At 34.2% G+C, this 19473-nt stretch overlaps 1 protein-coding gene across 9 annotated transcripts in view; it reads right to left on the bottom strand.

The window, feature by feature from the left end:
• The window catches only part of LOC106666338 (voltage-dependent calcium channel type A subunit alpha-1), a 42063-nt gene extending 31834 nt beyond the window's left edge, over positions 1–10229 (bottom strand). For 6 of the 9 annotated variants that reach the window (XM_024226228.1, XM_024226230.1, XM_024226227.1 and 3 more), the window contains exons 1-9: positions 10086–10229; positions 6248–6424; positions 5488–5593; positions 5238–5377; positions 2486–2586; positions 1623–1847; positions 1394–1545; positions 625–728; positions 20–135 (exon numbers count right to left, since the gene is read on the bottom strand). In XM_024226228.1, coding sequence (XP_024081996.1) covers positions 20–135; positions 625–728; positions 1394–1545; positions 1623–1847; positions 2486–2586; positions 5238–5377; positions 5488–5593; positions 6248–6354 — 1051 coding nt within the window. In that variant the 5' untranslated portion in view covers positions 6355–6424; positions 10086–10229. Of the gene's footprint in view, positions 1–19; positions 136–624; positions 729–1393; positions 1546–1622; positions 1848–2485; positions 2587–4907; positions 5009–5237; positions 5378–5487; positions 5594–6247; positions 6425–10085 lie in introns of all 9 variants that reach the window. The other 3 variants (XM_024226226.1, XM_024226232.1, XM_024226233.1) reach the window with 2 other exon arrangements.
• Between the last annotated feature and the right edge of the window lie 9244 nt (positions 10230–19473).

The following is a 19473-nucleotide window of genomic DNA, read 5'->3' as shown; positions in this document are numbered from 1 at the left end:
ACAAAGCTTTTAATTTTACCTGCTTTGCAGATCCACTCTACATAACCATTCAACTCTCTTTCAAGTTGATGCTGCCTCCTCAGTTTTAGAAACGTCTGTCTATTTTCAACTTTTTCCCTCTCTTTCGCAAACTCACTAAATAAGGACAAAAATGATACAATCTACTCTACTTTAAATCAAGCTAATTTTGTTTTAAATAAATAATTTGCTTTCTAAAGGAGTTTGTTACTGGTTGAATAATAGCCAATACTAAATTTTTTATATTTATACTTGGCTTACGCGATTAATAATTACAGTGAATAAGCACTAAATCAAAAACGTTTTTTCCCCTAAGGATTTCTCAGGTGGTTTTTTTTAATCTTTTGGTTTTCTTGTTATTGATCTACCTGCTTCACAAATCCATGAGAGATAAAAGTTCAAAGTGATGTTGAATTGTTGTTTCATTCTTTGTTTGTAGAAAGCTGCTCGCCTTTCAACTCTAGTTCTTTCATTTGAAAACTCACTGTAAGCGAGCAACTTGAATTTTAGGCTCATAATTTTTTATTTAATTATTGTCAAAATGTATTGATTGCTTTTTAGTTTTTGAATTTTAATAGATTTTAGAGTTTAAAAAAATATTCTTACCCACTAAGAACACCCAGGACTAAATTGAGCATGAAGAATGAACCCAATACGATGAGGGGAACAAAATATAGCCAATTAAATGAGCTACCTATGGCATCATTCATCTGAAAACAAATAAATTGAATTATTTTTTTCTAATTTTTAATAAATTATTTATACTATGTCCCATTTAATTGACAGGTGACATTCCTTGGCTCTATATAGAGAGCATGTAGAAATGCCACCTGATATCAGAATTGTGCTTGGGCACTGCAGCATTTGGGACCCATGTTCAGATTCTTGGATGAAAAAGGATTTTTTTATTGCATATAGTACTTTATAGATATTTTGTTTTCTGTCCAGTAGTGTGTGTTGAGAATGAAAGTATTTAATGGCGTGAATGTGCAGTGTGACACATTGAGAGGGCAAAGGTGGAATATTGAGTATTCCGTTTACCCTCAAGTAAATTAGTTACATAATATTTGTGGAGGCTGATGGTGGAATACCAAGTACTCCTCCACCCTGAGTGGGAGAGTGGATGGGTTTGGTTTTAGGAACTTTGTTGTTGGAAGCTGAAATGATAGCTGCAGATAACCCTCTTAACGGATGGTTGGATAACAGGTCTGACCCCAAGCTGCCAACACATGGCATAGGGTGATTCTCGAGGCTTGCTGGAACCAAAACTGAATTTGCCCACAGACCGCGAGACGCGACAGTTTCTATGCAAGTACATGCATTGCATATTTGAGCTTATAAAAATAAGTAATCAGTAAAAAAAAGTAAAATATACCCAGTATAAGATTGCTGTCCAGCCTTCCATTGTTATACACTGGAACACCGTCAACATAGCAAAACCGATGTTGTCAAATGACGTGATTCCGCTGTTAGGACCTTCCCAATCTTCTAGGCACACGGAAAGATTTGCATTGCACACGAAACTACCTGTATTTACAAAATTAAAAATACAATAATTGAAATATTTTCTGTGATAATTAAAAAAAAAAAAAAATATAATTTACCCGTTGGAGCCTCAGTCTTATTATCTGTGTTACAGGGAGTTGCTGCGTCCCCTTCTAATACAATCTGTGTTAAATCCTCCAGGTCATAACATGTTTTGTGCAACGCTCCTGAGTAAAACTCCAATCCAATAATGGCAAATATCACAATGGCAAACAACACTAACAGGCCTATCTGGAGCAACGGGGCCATCGCTTTGATAATAGACTTCAACACAACCTGCAGACCTAAATAAAAGAAAATAACTCTTGAAAACTGTAAAATAAACGTTTTTTTTCTTGCAGTAGCACTTATGAAATGTGGGCCAACTTTGTTTTTAGCTTAAATGGTGACTACGTTAAAAATTCAGAATTGTGAAGAGACAAATTTTATTTTGCAATGACTTTCATGAATTTTTTTGTGTGACAAAGTTTAAATTTTATTATAATGCAAGAGTGTTGAATAATTTTGATTGTGCAGATTAGGCCGTACATCTTTCACTGTTTTCTTCACGTTTTGGTCTTATTAAATGAAAATAAAAAATAAACATAGTCACCCAGCAAAATAATAAACTTTATTAGCCAATTTATTTGAACTTGGTAAATTTTATAATATTTTGTATAACATGTTAAATTTTTTTGTAATAAATTAATTTAATAACAATATGAACATTTAAAAAACATACTAATACTAAAAGGCATCTACATAAATACTAATATTCTAAATTACTCATTTAAGTGAAGACTAATGTAAGTAATATTTGCAATTGATTAGTGCCTTCTTGATATTTCATAATAAGCTCAATACTTAATGATTTGACTTTAAATTTAAGATTTTTCTTTCTAAGAGACGTTGTTTAAAATAATATTGGCTCACAATAACTTACTTGGGATGCCTGAAACGAGTTTGAGGGGCCTCAGTACTCGAATAGCCCTCAAAGTGCGAAGATCCATATCTAAATCGTTTGTGGGGATAAGAGTGATAAACCTGCGGAACCAACACTGCTATCACTACTCAACAAACAACTAAACTACTTTACTACACTAAGTTTCTAAAATAAATAATTACTATTTTATTTATTATTAATTATTATACACTGTTTCCCCTCTTGTGTTGTAATCGAGGTACCTACCACATGCACATGTTATGGAAGAATGATTTCATTTCAATTTTTTAATTAAAACTTAATTCTTTTGAAATTGATGCATTTAGTTATTCAGAATGAAATAAAAATGTGTTTTATCACCAAACTATGTTTTATATGTATATGAATTATTAGATTTGTTTTTAAACTCATAAGAAGTTTGTAAAGATTTCAAAATATAAATGTTTAAATAAAATTGTTCACTTGAAATTATGTAATTATTAATGAAAAAGGAGAGAAGAATAAATGTTATATTGTTATAAATAAAAATCTAAGAAGTTATTGTGGACTAACACCCTAAAGTGGTACATTCTGCTTGTTCTTATTTTTGAAAACTTACACTTTTATCGGTTTGTAGTTAACTTTCTAAAAAAAATTAGAACTGGATTTTACTTTTGGATGTTATGATAGTACTACGGTGAATGTGATATTTAGCAAAAGAAAAACTACTTTTCCATCCCAAGACAATTTTTTAAGATTTTGTTTACATTTAAATATAGTTCTGTTTAAAGTGTTAGATGTATGGACCACTTTTTTACTCCCGTATAATCTGGATCTTGGTATGATCTTCATGAAAAAAACAAATTCAACTGTTATCTGCCAAGCTTTTGACATATAAGATCATCATCCTGGAAAAACAATCGTAAAGATGTCTACAAATTTACATAATTAAGTTTTTAAATAGATGGTTTCAAATTTGTTTGAAGACCGACTCAGTCCCAATATTGCCAAGGGCTTGTACAGGGTTAGTTTTCAGCCCTGAGTCAAACTAAAGAAATTTTAAGCCATTTATTAAAAATTAATTATGTCAATTTATAGACATCTTTAAAATTGTTTTTCCCCTGATGATGACCTTAAAATAGGTTGAAAGCTTGGCAAGTAACAAATTTTTTTTTCTATCCAGACCATACCAAGAGCCAGATTATTCTTTGATAAATATATTTGATATAAAACTGGAAAATTTGAGGAAGGGGCTGTTGAACCTAAATTTCATTATCAATACATAAGTATTATTAAGTTTATAAAAGGTTTAGCTATTTTATCAATTCAAGTAGTTTCTAAGGCTATAATTACTTATAAAACAATATTCTAGTAATATATTATTAAATAGTAGATTATTGTTCAAGGTTATTGCAACTATTTTAAAAAGGCTATTTGATTAATGCATTTTATTAAACAGACTAAGCAGAGTGCAATCTCTAGGTTGTTAGAAATAACCATTATACGCCTAGTGTTAAGATTTAAAATAATGAGCATTTTGAAAAACAACATTAAAGTGTCAAAACAATATCAGTACGAGTAGTACGCAATTAATCTCGAATGTGAGAATAACATGAATGTGAAACAATTTTCAATTGTGCATCTTACAAAAGACACATTTGTGTGTATACAGAAAATTTAATAAACATGAAAAAAATATAGTTTCAGGAAATCATATTCAGATTATTGTTTTAACCAATTTTTTAAACCTGTTTCTTTTGATTTTATGTGACCCTGAATTTTGTTTACATTCATATTTGGTCTAGAAAGAGAAGATTTGAAAAGAAATATTCAAAAATGTCACCTGTTTAAATTCTGTAAATTAAAATGTAAAAACTTTCAAATATAATAATTAGAAACTACAAAACTAATGACTTTTTAATATTTGATTCAGTTGACTAAACTAAATGCTCCTTATCCACACACGCACACACACCAATGAGAACACCAAATAAATAATTACTAGATTATATGAATAAGATTATAGTCGACTAACTACATAATAAAGGAATGACCAGACAAAATTTATGTCTAAGGCTAGGTGCTAAGTCCCTAATAAATAAACAAAACTAATTAAAGCATTTTACTATAATTAATAAATATTTAACTGTAAAGCGAGTAATAGGTAGTAAATAAGGTCGACATTGGAAAATTAAACGGCCCATTTGATAAACTATTCGAATATACCTGTGAAGGGATTTTTGTTCAGATTTTATAATAATCTTTTGGGAAATCATTTAATTGTAGATAATTCTGCCTAAAAAATTAAACACTGAGCACTACACTATTCTATTGACTGGAGCTATAACTATTATCATCGAAGAAGTATCTAGAGCACGCCCAACTGGAGCCTGTAACTAATGATTCAAAATAAAGGTCATTCCTTGTTGACACTGTCCCTTACTTGGAATACGGGACACAAGTTTCAGGGGCCTCAGTACTCTGAATGACCTCAGCATCCTCAAGTCCACATCCACGTTCGACTCTGCGAATATTGTCATTGACCTAAACATTTACATTCACTACTGTATATAGACAGGCTCAGCCCAATGTTAAGGTAACCTGCTCAAATCACATTCAAAAAAGACAATCACCCAAATTTAAAAAAAAGCAAAAGAGAAACAGAGTAAAAAAATATTTTTTTTTCTTTTTAAATCTCGTTCTTCCGAATTTAGTCAATACGTATTCACTGTATTATAACATACTAACTATGATGAGACTTATTTGTACTTACCCTGTAACTACTACAAAAAAATCCATGATGTTCCATATATTTCTAAGGTATGAGCCGCGGTGAAGTACAAAACCTAACGCTAAGATTTTTAGGGACGCCTCTACACAGAAAATGGCCAGGAAATAGGCCTCCGTTTGTTCCTGTAAAAGTTATTTATTAATTAGAAAATCTTAAACCAAATTTATTGTTTGTTTGGGTGGAAAAAACACAAAACAAATCGAATAAAAAAATACAACAATAATTGGCTTACGAGTTTTTTAGCCAGTGTGGTCTTGTCCCCTTTTGGCAAATGCTCTTCAAGTGCCAGGACCACGCAATTGGCAATGATGGTGAGTAAAACTGCGTATTCAAACGGAGTAAACATATTATTAAAGAAAATATTCCTTATATCTAGACACTTTAATCATTTTAAACAGTGTTCTTGTTTAAAATCTTTCTTTGTATAATGAAAGTTATCTCACAACTTTAATAAAAAGTATTTTTGCTGTAAGTTTTGACGGTTTTGAGGAATTTTTATATATTTATTTTTTATGATTTCTTCCCATTTTTTAGTGTTTTTTAGGAGGTAAATGATGCTCATTTAGAAGACAAAGAATGTTATCAACATTCTCAATAATAAAGTTAATAGCATGAATAATTTTTTTCAATCAAACTTATAATTAATCAAATTTACAATCAGTTTCTTTTAAACTTTTTTGTTTTAAAAATTGTAAGTTTTTTTGATAGCAGAAACTTTAGAAACATGCATGCTGCTGTCGGTTGCTTTCCGATGGTTTTGGGTTTCATGAATATTTTTTCTTATTTAAATTATCAGCTTGATTTTTTGCTTTTTAATGATGTTTATTAAAAAAAAAATTAAGTTAAAAAACTCACAAAAGTAGCATCATTGCTATTATCATAATAAAAATATCGGGAGTTTTAAACAACAATGGTGGTGTTTTTTAAATCACAGGATTTGTGTTTTGCATATAATTGTTTATTGTTAATTAATAGTTGTTATTAAAGGATATGGCCACTCGATGATGAAGCGGGTATAGCGGCGGAGTGGATTCTCCTCTGTTAATATAAAGAGGGAGGTCGGACCCTTGGCGTTGGGTCCTGCTGGGGGTGGGCCCATTGTCGGCCCTGAACTCCTCTTGTAGTCACGAGCTCCTCGAGCCGCCGCTGCCTCTTGCGCCGCAGCTAACCTGGAATTAAAAAAGACAAAGTTAGACATTTTCTATTTTGACATTCGTATATAAGATCATCAAGATCATAAGTCTATCTACTTTTAAGTAGAACTACATACTGATCAGTGATCACAAACAAGAAGCAAGAATAGATAGACTCACTAATAGCTTAACCTTAAAAACTTAACCTGAAAGTAAACAAATCTTATAGTTAGTATCCATCAAGTTTGTGAACTTGGCAAACAAAAATAATTTAGTTTTTCATCTATAAAAATATTTAAGTCATTCTTTGTTATTGTTCCTATACCCAATATTGTTTTGAGACTTGCAAATTGATGATGCATCTTGGCTAGTGTGGATTCAACAAGGTATAGGGTACTGTGAATGAATATTTGAATGGAGGGCTTATCCCCAATTACTAGAAATATTGAGTACTCTAGGGTAGAGTGAATGAAGACTGGCGTGTGAAATGTAATTTATTAGCATGAATGTGGGGCTTATCTTTAATTACCTCGAATAATATCGAGTACTCTCGGGTGGAGTGAATGCTAACCAGACTATTATGTTTTACTGTATGTACATATTTTTGTGTTTGTTATTTGTGTTATTTTATCTGCAATTGATGATGAACAGAGAGGTTAAGGAGGGCTTATTGTTAATCACAAACCAACTATAATCGGCTAGTAAAAATAACCTAATAGTGATAGTGTCTGTTCATATGATCAAACATCATATAAACTACTTTTACACTGAAAACAGTAAAAGGTAAAAAGAGAACAAATATTGTAAGAAACATTTAACCATTTTACATGACAGAACTTGAATCACATTTAGCCATCTCTCAATAATTAAAGTATGCAAAATCAAAGATTTCATTGCGTTAATATGAGTTAAAAGAGACATACTTTAAAAGAAGATAACACAAAAGATAAGTACAAGTAGTTAAAAAAATAAATATATCTCATCGAAAATAGCATCATCCAAAAACTAAAAAGAACAATATGCGCAAAATGCGTGCTTATAAACCACAGCTGAGACTTATTTCTAGAAGCGAAACAATACAAGAGAAACAATCCATTATACAACTGTCATTAACAGCTGTGTATAACTTATAGGCTGACAATGAGACATTCAGACTTAAATTATTATGCAGACAATAAAAATTACAAATGTAATGACCTATGAAATCGTAATTTCACATGGACAACGTAAGCCATAGAATTATTCATTATTATGTTATTATGTAATGTCTACTGGTATTGATGCCATGTTTCAAGTAAAGGATTATGTAAACATTTATATATCCATTGTCTCCCGATATTACAGTAAGTTAAGAAAATTGAAATAATCTGATATTCCTGGTTCTTTTTATATTTTTTGATGTTTTATTTTTGTAACTTGTGAGGCATTCATTGATGTTCAAAAGCTTCCTTCCTGGTAGATTTTCATACTGCGTATTGGAAATTGTGTTATAATATAATAATAAATAGGGTAATTATTCCTTTTCAATTAAAATTTCATTTATATAGGGTAATGCAAACTAGATTATACATCAACTATTTCTAAATAATTTGTTTTATTTATTAATTATGTATTGTTAATAATTACACTTATTTCTCAAAATGTCTCCAATAAGGGAAAGACTCATTTCTGATCTAAAATGTCATTTGGTTTGATCACATTCAGCAAAGTTTGACACAAAACCATAAATGATAGCAATTTAATAATATTCACAGTAATTACTATTACATTTTACACTTTTTCTAGCTGTTTTGTTTTTTGATTAAAAAAATATTAAAATATTTTAAAATAACAATGAATTTTATGTGTGGTGATTAGTGACCGTTAATCGATAATTATTCAAAAATCGTGAGATGCGGTCTGGTGTGATGTAGGTTTCAGAAAAACATTTTCTTTATTGTGCCAACGTTTCAATCTTTATTGAGATCATCTTCAGGGCTCAAAGTGTTTGTCTTCTGTGTAATTGCGCCATTCTTGCGTGTGGTGTGGCACTCTCAACACGACACGCAAGAATGGCACAATTACACAGAAGACAAACACTTTGAGCCCTGGTGATGATCTCAATAAAGATTGAAACGTTGGCACGATAAAGAAAATGTTTTTTCTGAAACCTACATCACACCAAACCGCATCTCACGATTTCTGAATAATTAATGAATTTTATTCTAATTCTTTTTCTTTATTATTCGTTTGGTTGTAAAAATTTTTCAATCTCGGTTGTTGGTTTTGTTGAACTGTTGCCATTTGTCGAGGTATGTGAAGAGCTTTACAAAAGAGCCATCGGAAAGATGGAAGGAATTACTGGAAGGTAACTGCTACGGAACGAAGATTCTGGTCGGACTTCTGACTTAGGTGGGGCAGCATCCTGTCAGAAGTCCGACCAGAATCTTCATTCTGTAGCAGTTACCTTCCAGTAATTCCATTGTAAATCTTGCCGATGGCTCTTCTGTGACGCTATTCACATACCTCAAAATATGGCAACAGTTCAGCAAAACCAAAAACCGAGATTGAAAAAAATTTAAAATTTAAGACACCCATGTTTTTGTGTTTTTGTAGGTATAGATTCTTAGAACTAGGAGAGGAAAAACACAAGATCCTACAATAAGAAGCTGTTGGCACATGGCCCTGGTCCTTCTGCAAAGCTGTTATTTCATCTAAAAAGAACTAGGAGTTGGCAGATGTGTCCCAAAACGCATAAGTGAAAATATATGGCATGTAAAAAATTGGTGTTTTAGTTCAACAAAACCAACAAGAGATTGAAATAAATTTTATTATTTACTTTTGCACCATAGCAAATACCATTCATATTTGATCTTGTAGGCTGCTTTTTTTTAGTTAAGAACAGTTACCGTCATCTGTTTTTATAATTTGTATATTTTAAAGCAGTCCAGCTTCCCCTTCAACAGAGCTTTTAAAATCATACCAAATCATTTTACATATAAAATCTTTACAATATTTCAGATCGATTAATTATAAACAAATTGCAACTGTTCTTAAAAAAAAGTAACCAACAAGATCTTTAAAAGGAAGCAACATTTAGGAGATAAACAATTAAAACCAAAGTTAATTCATCTTTGATTTTTTAAGGGTGTTATTTTATGTTATCATTAATATTAAATTCCTCTCGATGGAGGAAAGCACATTTCACATTAGATATATCATCATGTGTAAATATGCATTTGGAGGTCATCGAAAATGTCTAAATTTAGTCCTATTAGCTCTTAGAATATTAATGAGTGAAAGCGTTTTAAATTGGTCGTAAAAATTTTCCGATCCCGGTTGTTGGTTTTGTTGAACTGTTGCCATATGTTGAGGTATGTGAAGAGATCTAGAGATGGAGTTCGACAATTTTTTTCAAAACTTTGGGCCAAAGGAAAAAGCCACCCCAAGAGACACCCAAGGAGATGGGGGTTCGTGTTCGTCTAGTCGGCAATTCTAAATCTGGAAGGCGGGGTTGATCATGGGGTCGGGGACGTTCAATCGATACGTCGGTCACTGACACTTTTGCAATATTTACTCTATAAATATATCGCTTTTATTTAAACCTTGAGCTTATTTTTTTTCAAGTACGGACGGTGGGAATAGAAGGGAAAATCCGCCGGGCAAACAATAGCTGAAAACAAACAGAGAAATTTTTTCATCTCACTTTGAACTTTACCGTTGAAAATCTCCATAATCCGTTTGAATCAATGCGAAATCGCAAATCGTCGCAAATTTCTGATGAACCCAAGAATTCTACAGCACATACACTAAGAAAACCAACAAAGATCGGTATTTTAAAAGAGATTTAAACTAGATAAGGTAAATGTATTTTGTATTGGTTTAGAAGCCCTTTAACCCCCACTTAACATTTCAATGTTTATATACTATTTGTACGGTTTATTTACACTATAAGGCTATTATATTAACGGGACACTATTTGATATATAGATATTTCTTAGATTTAAAATTGTGCTGACGAAAATATAATATAAAATATGCAAGTCTGGTAATAATGCTCATTGTTACTTAAAACCCATAAACTTCGGAAGTTTTGATCAAGGGTCGAGGTCTAACTTTGTCATTATTTTCCTAAATCTATTTCATACGATTTTTGTTGCAGAGGTTTATCCTTCCATTTACCATTTTTTCAGCTTTGTAGCCATAATTATGAAAGAAAATCCATTTATATATTATCCATGCATGCACGAGGGTTTTTATAAAAAATAATAAATAAAATATAAGAAAGGGCTAAGTAATAATGAATAGGTTGTAGAAAAATTGTTGATATAAATGTTTTTATTTTCTTAGTTTGTGTGTGCTTGTTTGTTTTGTAGATTGTATTTTGTAGACGTGTTTAAAAAAAAATTATGGGTTTATTTTTCGTTTGTATTTTATTATTTGTGAATGCTGTTGCTTCGAGGTTTTTATTTTATTTTTTGAATTATTTTTTTTTTCGGCCGGCTTGCAGATGACAATTGGCCGGCACCTCACGTTTTGTCTATCTCGCATTTTTTTATTATTTCTATCTGATGATTTACCCTTTCACACGTATTAAAATGTCTTAAGTTAATTAAAATTCGGACTATTTACAAAATTATCTAACCTAGGTTTGGTGAGTCTCAAGAGGTCTCGAGACCTTACCCGTCCAACTAGGCAAAAATTATGTACGGTTGGCTGGTCGGCAGGCGATTTTCACCTTAACGCCCTCCCTTTAGTCACGCCAAAAAATATATTCACATGTAGTAAAAATTATGCGTTCACACTCTAAAGTTAATCTAATTGGTTCGAAAGCTCTGGGGCATTCGGTATTCCACACAGAGCGTGCCCATACACACTTAACCACTCACGCAAATAAATACATTCACCAGGGTTTTGGTATTACGCCAGTGACTAACCTCCTATCACACTGTAAACATATATAAAATAACACTCTCACCAAGAGTCTTCGATATTCCTCGGGGCGGGTTTAAATTCTCCATTCGCGCTAATAAATTACTTTCATTCTCCAGACAACACACTCTCACCCAGATTATTAGATTACTTTGGTGTGTTTTCGGGTCATGGATATTCCATTACAAACACACCTAAACATACTATAACGTTGTTTGTTGTTTATTTATTGTTACGTGGACGAGTGTTATAAGAATCATGTCCAACGGGAAACAATTATGAATTATTTTATTTTTTACTTTTTATGTTAATCAATGCGAAAATGTTCAGATGAGCGTGACACTCCATTAATCTTTTTATTTAAAATTGTTGAATATTATTAAAAGCATCCTATTTCTTCAGAAGTTTGGGTAAAATCATAACCATAGAAAAACATCCACCTCTGTTAAAAAGTTTTGTCATTCTTTTCCGGCCCAATCAATATTTTTATCCCAAGTATAAATAAAACAGTTAAATAAAACGTGGGTTAATATCGATCTAGAACCTGGGTCAAATCGATGAGTTGAATGAACACCTACGAACATGACCTAGGGTGACCTCGACTCCGTCGAACGACATTAGCGGGTCATTCAATGCCAAGCATATCTTTATATTTTTCCCCGATGGCAAAAAAAAGTATTTGGCTAAAAATAAAAGAGTACAACTTGATTATTTATTGCAAAAACCCTGCCAGTTTATTCAAGGGTTTAGTGTTTACGTTATATCATACGCATGCAATAAAATTGATGAAATGCAATAAAAGAAATGCCAAAATTAATAATAAAGTTTGTTCTATAGGTTTTAAGATTGTGTATTATTATGTATTATTTATTACAAATATCACGTGGTCATCGACGGTCGTCTGCTCTTTAAATGGATTTTGTGAAGCATTTTTTCACTGACTCTCTCATATCTTCTCCTGTATTCTTAACTCCCCGTGTTTATCTCGGGTTGTCAAATTAGGATTAAAAGAACAAGAAGAAAATATGAACAAACACATAACACATAAAGATTTTCACGTCCTCCAGAAACATTGCTAGTTACAGGAGCCCTGCCCTTCAGCTGAAACTACATGCCAGTGCGTAAAGGAACACCGGAAGCCCCCTCCATTCGCGCTAATAAATTATTTTCACTCTCCAAAAACTATATTCTCACCCTCGAGGACTCGATATTCCTCGGGGCGGGTTTAAACTCTACAATCAAGCAAGTAAATTACTTTCCCTCTCCAGACCTTACCCTCGAATGAGTATTCAAGTGTACAATACTCCGATCACGTTAATTAATTAATTTCACTCTCCAGACAACACACTCTCACCGAGAGTATTCGATATACTTCGCGGCGGGTTTAACCTCTCCATTCGCGCTAATAAATTACTTTCCCTCTCCAGACTGTACACTCTCACCCTCGAGTACTCGATATTCCTCGGAGCGGGTTTAAATTGTACATTCACGCTAATAAATTACTTTCATTCTCCAGACACTATACTCTCACCCAGAGTATTCGATATACCTCCCGGCGGGTTTAACCTCTCCATTCGCGCTAATAAATTACTTTCCCTTTCAGACTGTTTACTCTCACCCTCGAGTACTCGATATTCCTAGGAGCGGGTTTAAACTCTACATTCACGCTAATAAATTACTTTCCCTCTCCAGACACTATACTCTCACCCAGAGTACTCGATATAACTCGCAGCGGGTTGTTTAACCTCTCCATTCGCGCTAATAAATTACTTTCATTTTCCAGACTGTATACTCTCACCCAGAGTATTCGATATACCTCGCGGCGGGTTTAACCTCTCCATTCGCGCTAATAAATTACTTTCTATCTCCAGACTGTTTACTCTCACCCTCGAGTACTCGATATTCCTAGGAGCGGGTTTGAACTCTACATTCACGCTAATAAATTACTTTCACTCTCCAGACAACACACTCTCACCCAGAGTATTCGATATACCTCGCGGCGGGTTTAACCTCTCCATTCGCGCTAATAAATTACTTTCACTCTCCAGACACTATTCTCTCACTCTAGAGTACTCGATATAACTCGCGGCGGGTTTACCCTCTCCATTCGCGCTAATAAATTACTTTCCCTCTCAGACTGTTTACTCTCACCCTCGAGTACTCGATATTCCTAGGAGCGGGTTTAAACTCTACATTCGCGCTAATAAATTATTTTCGCTCTCCAGACACTATACTCTCACTCTAGAGTACTCGATATAACACGCGGCGGGTTTAAACTCTACATTCACGCTAATAAATTACTTTCATTCTCCAGACACTATACTGTCACCCAGAGTATTCGATATACCTCGCGGCGGGTTTAACCTCTCCATTCGCGCTAATAAATTACTTTCCCTCTCCAGACGGTTTACTCTCACCCTCGAGTACTCGATATTCCTAGGAGCGGGTTTAAACTCTACATTCACGCTAATAAATTACTTTCACTCTCCAGACACTATACTCTCACCCTAGAGTACTCGATATAACTCGCGGCGGGTTTAACCTCTCCATTCGCGCTAATAAATTACTTTCACTCTCCAGAAACACTCTCTCACTCTCGAGTACTCGTTATTCCTCGTGGTGGGCTATAATCCCTTTATTCTCGCGCTTAATTTACATTCACGCCAACACTAACATACTACATGCAATTTAGCTTTCCTTTTCCTATTTATCCCTTTCTATGTAATCCTGAAAGGATAATCTGACCGAACCATTACCAACACAATTTTTCCCTTCGTCGGCTCTTTTCACCCCAAAGAAGCCGACGCCTTATACAAAAATGTCTTTTCTATACCGACTTCCTTCCCCACCCCTTCAAAATCCAACGTATATAAACACAAAATAGCAAAATATCACTGGCACTCTCGACACGACACGCAAGAATGGCACAATTACATAGAAGACAAACACTTTGAGTGAGTAGAAATACTTTGATTGAATAAAAAAAATATATTTTGCATTGTATAAATTCACTTTTCCACATCCAAAATGTAATTGTAATCTGTAAACAATGTTTGTAAATCCCAGGCCCCGAAGATGATCTCAATAAAGATCGAAACGTTGGCACGATAAAGAAAATGTTTTTCTGAAACCTACATCATACCAGACCGCATCTCACGATTTCTAAATAAGTACTAAACACATTTAAATCTCTGATAGCCTTGAGGTGCTACAACAACGATCCGTTACTGCACACCATAGCTCATTCTGCACGCTTCTAGTTTTTTGGATTGTAAATATGTTCAGCGGCTATCCTCCCGGTACATAATGCGGACCATGGATAAAATAGTACTAAGTCCTCCCAGTCTACGTGAAGCAGAGACCAATGTCAGTCTTTTTCTGCCGTAATTCTGGTAGAAGTCTGGGCCCAGCATTTTTGCCCAATTTTTATTAGTATAATTAAGATAAAATTCAAATCTAATTGAATCAGTAAAATCTGAAAACTTTTAAGTTTTTGTATTATATATTGAATGAAATTTAGCTTCTGAAATTTTTTTAAAAACAATTTATTGACGTAATAGCGCAAAGAAGATTTCAGATTTAAAGAGCTATTGATTTAAAGAGGCATCAACAGCTACAGAGCGTCAATAACAAATTGAAATATAGGTTTTTAAATAATGATTCTTTGAAGAAGTAATGGTTTTTAAAGAGATTACTTATATTTATAAATAATTGATGATGAGGAGCAGGTAATTGGTCCAAAATGAAGTAGTCTTATATTTAATTAATAAGCTTTAAATCGCTGGTCGATAATAATATATTTATAAAAATACATTCGAGATTCCATCTGAAAATAAACCGATTCTTGAGTCTGAATGGTAAAAGTCTAGAATTCAATTTTGAGCCTTTTGTACGAGTTTGAAACGTCCTCGAATAAAGTGAGCCACTGCAAGTTCACAGGTGGTTGTCTGAAGGAGCAAGGTCGAAGTTTGATTCCGTCCAGTCCTAAAAACTTCCGTTATCCAAATCGGCAATCATTCGGCCCAAGGGCTTAAGCATCTTTTATACCACCGTTCAACTCGATACAACATAGCGTGTTATCTGTGAGAACTAAACGAGCCTCGTGTTTATATATCAATTAATTTAATTTGAAAACAGAAATAAATACAAAATTACGATTTAAAGAATGGATAAGCTGAATAAGGATGTTAATATTGCAAAATAATTGATTTTACTATCTTGCTTGGGGATATTTTTTGTTAAAGATAGAATTAGGAGTGTATTACTTTTTATACGTTATTTATAATCCACTTTCACCCTGAAATCAAATACGAAGGCAGTTTATAATAAATCGTTGCTATCAATTTTAATTCGGTCTTTTTTAATACTGCGTTCTGAGACGTTGAATCCTAGGGGAATCGTATTTATCAATATGTCTCGCCTAATGGTAAATTGATTCTGGATTCGGTCTCGTATTTCTTTTTCCAATTCCGGATCGGCATCTGTTGCCCTTTCGTACTAATAATACACATGATAAATGCGTCGAGTTATTCAAGATGTCGAAAATGTATTACAACCCTTTACGAACCTTTTTTTTCTCTTTCAAGTCTCGAAAACGTGAAAAAACGATAAGTTATAGAAATAAAATTATGTTGATTGATTAAAAGAGAATCATAAATTGGTAATTTATAAAATATAAAGGAAACGCACGGGGTTCAGGATAAGAAAATAAGACGTTGAAAATAGAAACCAGGCGGTAAAGAAAACAAAAGGAAGACCAAGGATAGAAAGACGGCCTTGCCAACTTTCCAAATGGGCCAACCCCAAGAAAGGAAAACAACAGACGGTGAAGAATGGAGCACATTTACAAAGTACAAAAAAAAAGGCTCTAGCGACAAACATACATGATTAAACGATTGTTACCAGTTTCCATATTATCGAAGATTGATTAAATCCGATTTGATCAAATAGGTAATAATTTAATACAAATCAAGACTTGTATAAAATCAATGATTGAATTCATGCTGAGTAAATATAAATATACTTATATGAGATCAGAATAAATAAATATCTATTTTCCCAGTTTAAGGGCTGACAAACAGATGAGGTTATCGCCGGTACTCTACGTGTTTCTACTTCTTTTTCTGGTCTTTCACGGGTATTTTTTATCCTCCAGTCATTTAAGTGTTTCGATCTGTTACTGGCCGTCTGCTTTTATACGAAAACTAAGTCGATATCCTAAAATCCTATCTTTTCATTTGATGCTTAGTTAAGCAACTACATAATTGTCAAAAACATACAATGACTATGTAAACACTGACAGGCAAGAAATTCCACGCACTTGTAAAATAACTTGATTTGTTTATATTTTTATATATTGCACGAAGTTTCTCATTTTTTATCGTAAAAAAATGAAATTGCTATGGAAAATGAATAATAATAATAATAATTAATCTTTGTATGAAAGTTCACTAATTTCGTGGTCCGCTTGACCAATTAATATATTACAATTAATTAAGGTTTTTAGTTGAGATAAAAAAGTCAATGGCACGAGCGGGATTCGAACCCACGATCTTCGAGGTCACGATAGCTCAAGTGGTAGAGCAGCGGCGTATCAAGCCGAAGGTCGTGGGTTCGAATCCCGCTCGTGCCATTGACTTTTTTATCTCGACTAAAAACCTTAATTAATTGTAATGTATTAATTGGTCAAGCGGACCACGAAATTAGTGAATTTAATGATTTAAAATGAAGTATACTTCACTAATGCTCTCCGTGGCCATTTTATTTGTCGTCGAGAATCCAATCCGATTACACGACATTTGAAAAATGGCAAAAAGGAGGGAAAATTCAAAAGGTGCGGTTGAGATGGGAAGTTGGTGTCCGAGTGGATCGAGGTCACGATAGCTCAAGTGGAAGAGTAGCGGTGTATCAAGCCCGAAGATCGTGGGTTCGAATCCCGCTCGTGCCATTAACTTTTTTATATCAACTAAAAACCTTAATTTTTATGAAAGGTTTTGGTTGAAATCAAAAACTTAGTGCCACGGGCGGGATTCGAACCCACGACCTTCGGTTAAATACGCCGCTGCTCTACCACTTGAGCTGTCGTGAACGTATAAATAATAATAATAATAAAAAGACGGACAGATAAAATTTGTTTTAGATTTTTAATTAACATTTCAATATCGTCTATTTTCTCCTCTTGCCTTAATTACATCTCGAAGTCGCCTCGGAATATGTTCTACCAGTCTGGAATTGTTTTTTTTTTCTTCTGGAGATTAGGCCATTCTTCACGAGAACTTTCAAGATCGTGGAGTGTTTCAGGAAGTGATGGACGTGCTCTTATTCGTCTTTTGAGGTTATCCCATAAATGTGCGATGGGGTTCAAGTCTGGAGAACGGGATGGCCAGGCTAAGACCCTGATGTTATGCTGCGTTACGTTTGTACTATGCGAGCGACATGTGGACATTATCATGCATTAGAATAGGATTGTCGCTGGTTCCATCTAGGATAGGCGACGCAGGACGTTCTAAAATTTCATCCATATAGCGAGTGGCCGTCAAAGACCCTTCACGAACAATCAACTTGTGCGACTCTCCATTGAAATTCCTGACCACACCATCACTGAGCTTCGTTGAAAAGATCAGCTCTGGGAAAAATGACAGGCTTCGTACCTTTCATTTCCCCTTCTCCACGCTCTTTCACGCCCATCTGGGGATCGTAGACCAAATCTACTCTCATCTGTAAAAGCAAGCAGACCAATCGTTTGAAAACCAATGACTGTGTTCTCGAGAAATGCGAGCCGTGCAACTCCGTGTGTTCTTGTCAATTCTGGTCCACTTACGGGGCGAAAAGCCATCAGTTCATACTGATTTAATGTTCTTCGAGTAGTGCGTTTAGAAATTTGGACACTTCGGACTTCCTGGAGCTGATAATTGCTTGAACAACAGTGCCAGTACAAAGGTGCCAGTTTCGCAAAATTCTCAAAGTCAAAAAACGGCCATCCTGTGGTTCTGCTACTCTAGACCGTCCAGAACCGGGCCTTCTATGGTAGGAGGTTGTTCAGTTATCGACCAACTTTGATTATAATCTGGTTTGGGATGTTATTGGATATGTGGTCCTTCAATGAATCATACACATAAGTATAATACATATACATAATACATAAGTATAAGTATAATACATTCTATGGTAGGTCCTAGTTTCTAATGGCGTCTAGCAGAGTTTCGTAGGGATCTCCGATGGCAACAACCGCATACCTGATGGAACGTCCATCATCAATGCCACACCGCGCAACATCCTCAGCTCTATATATATATATATATATATATATATATATATATATATATATATATATTACCTNAGCTACTTATACTCTCTTTCGCTGTGCTTAAAGAGTGGGGTAATACCTGTTGTGGCCCGACAAACGCAGTATTTGATCCTTCCTTGGCCAGGCTGTCCGCCTCCTCGTTGCCATAGTGCCCCTTATGAGCAGGTATCCATATGACTGTTACCCTATTCTCATACCTGGTGATAGCCCTATTAATGAGTTCAACGGTTTCCTCTACCAGTCTAGATGTTGATAGTTCTTTTTGTAATGATTTTAGACTGGCCTGATTGTCGGAAAAAATTTTAATATCTTTTCCCTTAATCTTGTTATCCATAAGTGTTCTGCAGCAAACATTGATGGCCCAGACCTCTGCCTGAAAGACCGAGGTGTTATTACCAAGAGGGGAGGAGATGCTGATCCTTAATTTAGGTATGTGTATTCCAGCACCGCTTCCTTTATCCTTAATGAGTGAGCCATCGGCTACGATGGTCATCATCAGACCTATAGTTATAGTCACAGGGAGTAACTACCTGAAAGTGCTTTTTCCCTAAAGGTGTTTTCACCTTTTTATCGCTTACAACCCAGTAGTTGGTTGTTGACCTTACTCAATAAATGTAGAATTTTCGAGTGTCCTATATTATTTCCCTTATGGTTCCAGCTGCCTTCACTAATTAATCTATAGCAGCTGGTTAGTGCTTTAACCTTGACCTCAATGTGTAGAGGTGTAGTGTTTGTTATCACTTCCAAAGCTAGGGTTGGTGTAGTGGGAAATGCTCCCGTCATCATCATACAACCTAGTCTTTGGAATGACCTTAGCTTGTTATCCTCAGCTCTAAGTAACATTTTGAAGTTTAAATTTGAAATTAAG

This window comes from Cimex lectularius, unplaced genomic scaffold, assembly GCF_000648675.2.
Source record: "Cimex lectularius strain Harlan isolate CLEC.00 unplaced genomic scaffold, Clec_2.1 scaffold124, whole genome shotgun sequence".
Lineage (NCBI taxonomy): Eukaryota > Metazoa > Arthropoda > Insecta > Hemiptera > Cimicidae > Cimex > Cimex lectularius.
Note: the sequence above shows the minus strand (reverse complement) of the source record. Positions and strands in the feature narration are given on the sequence as shown.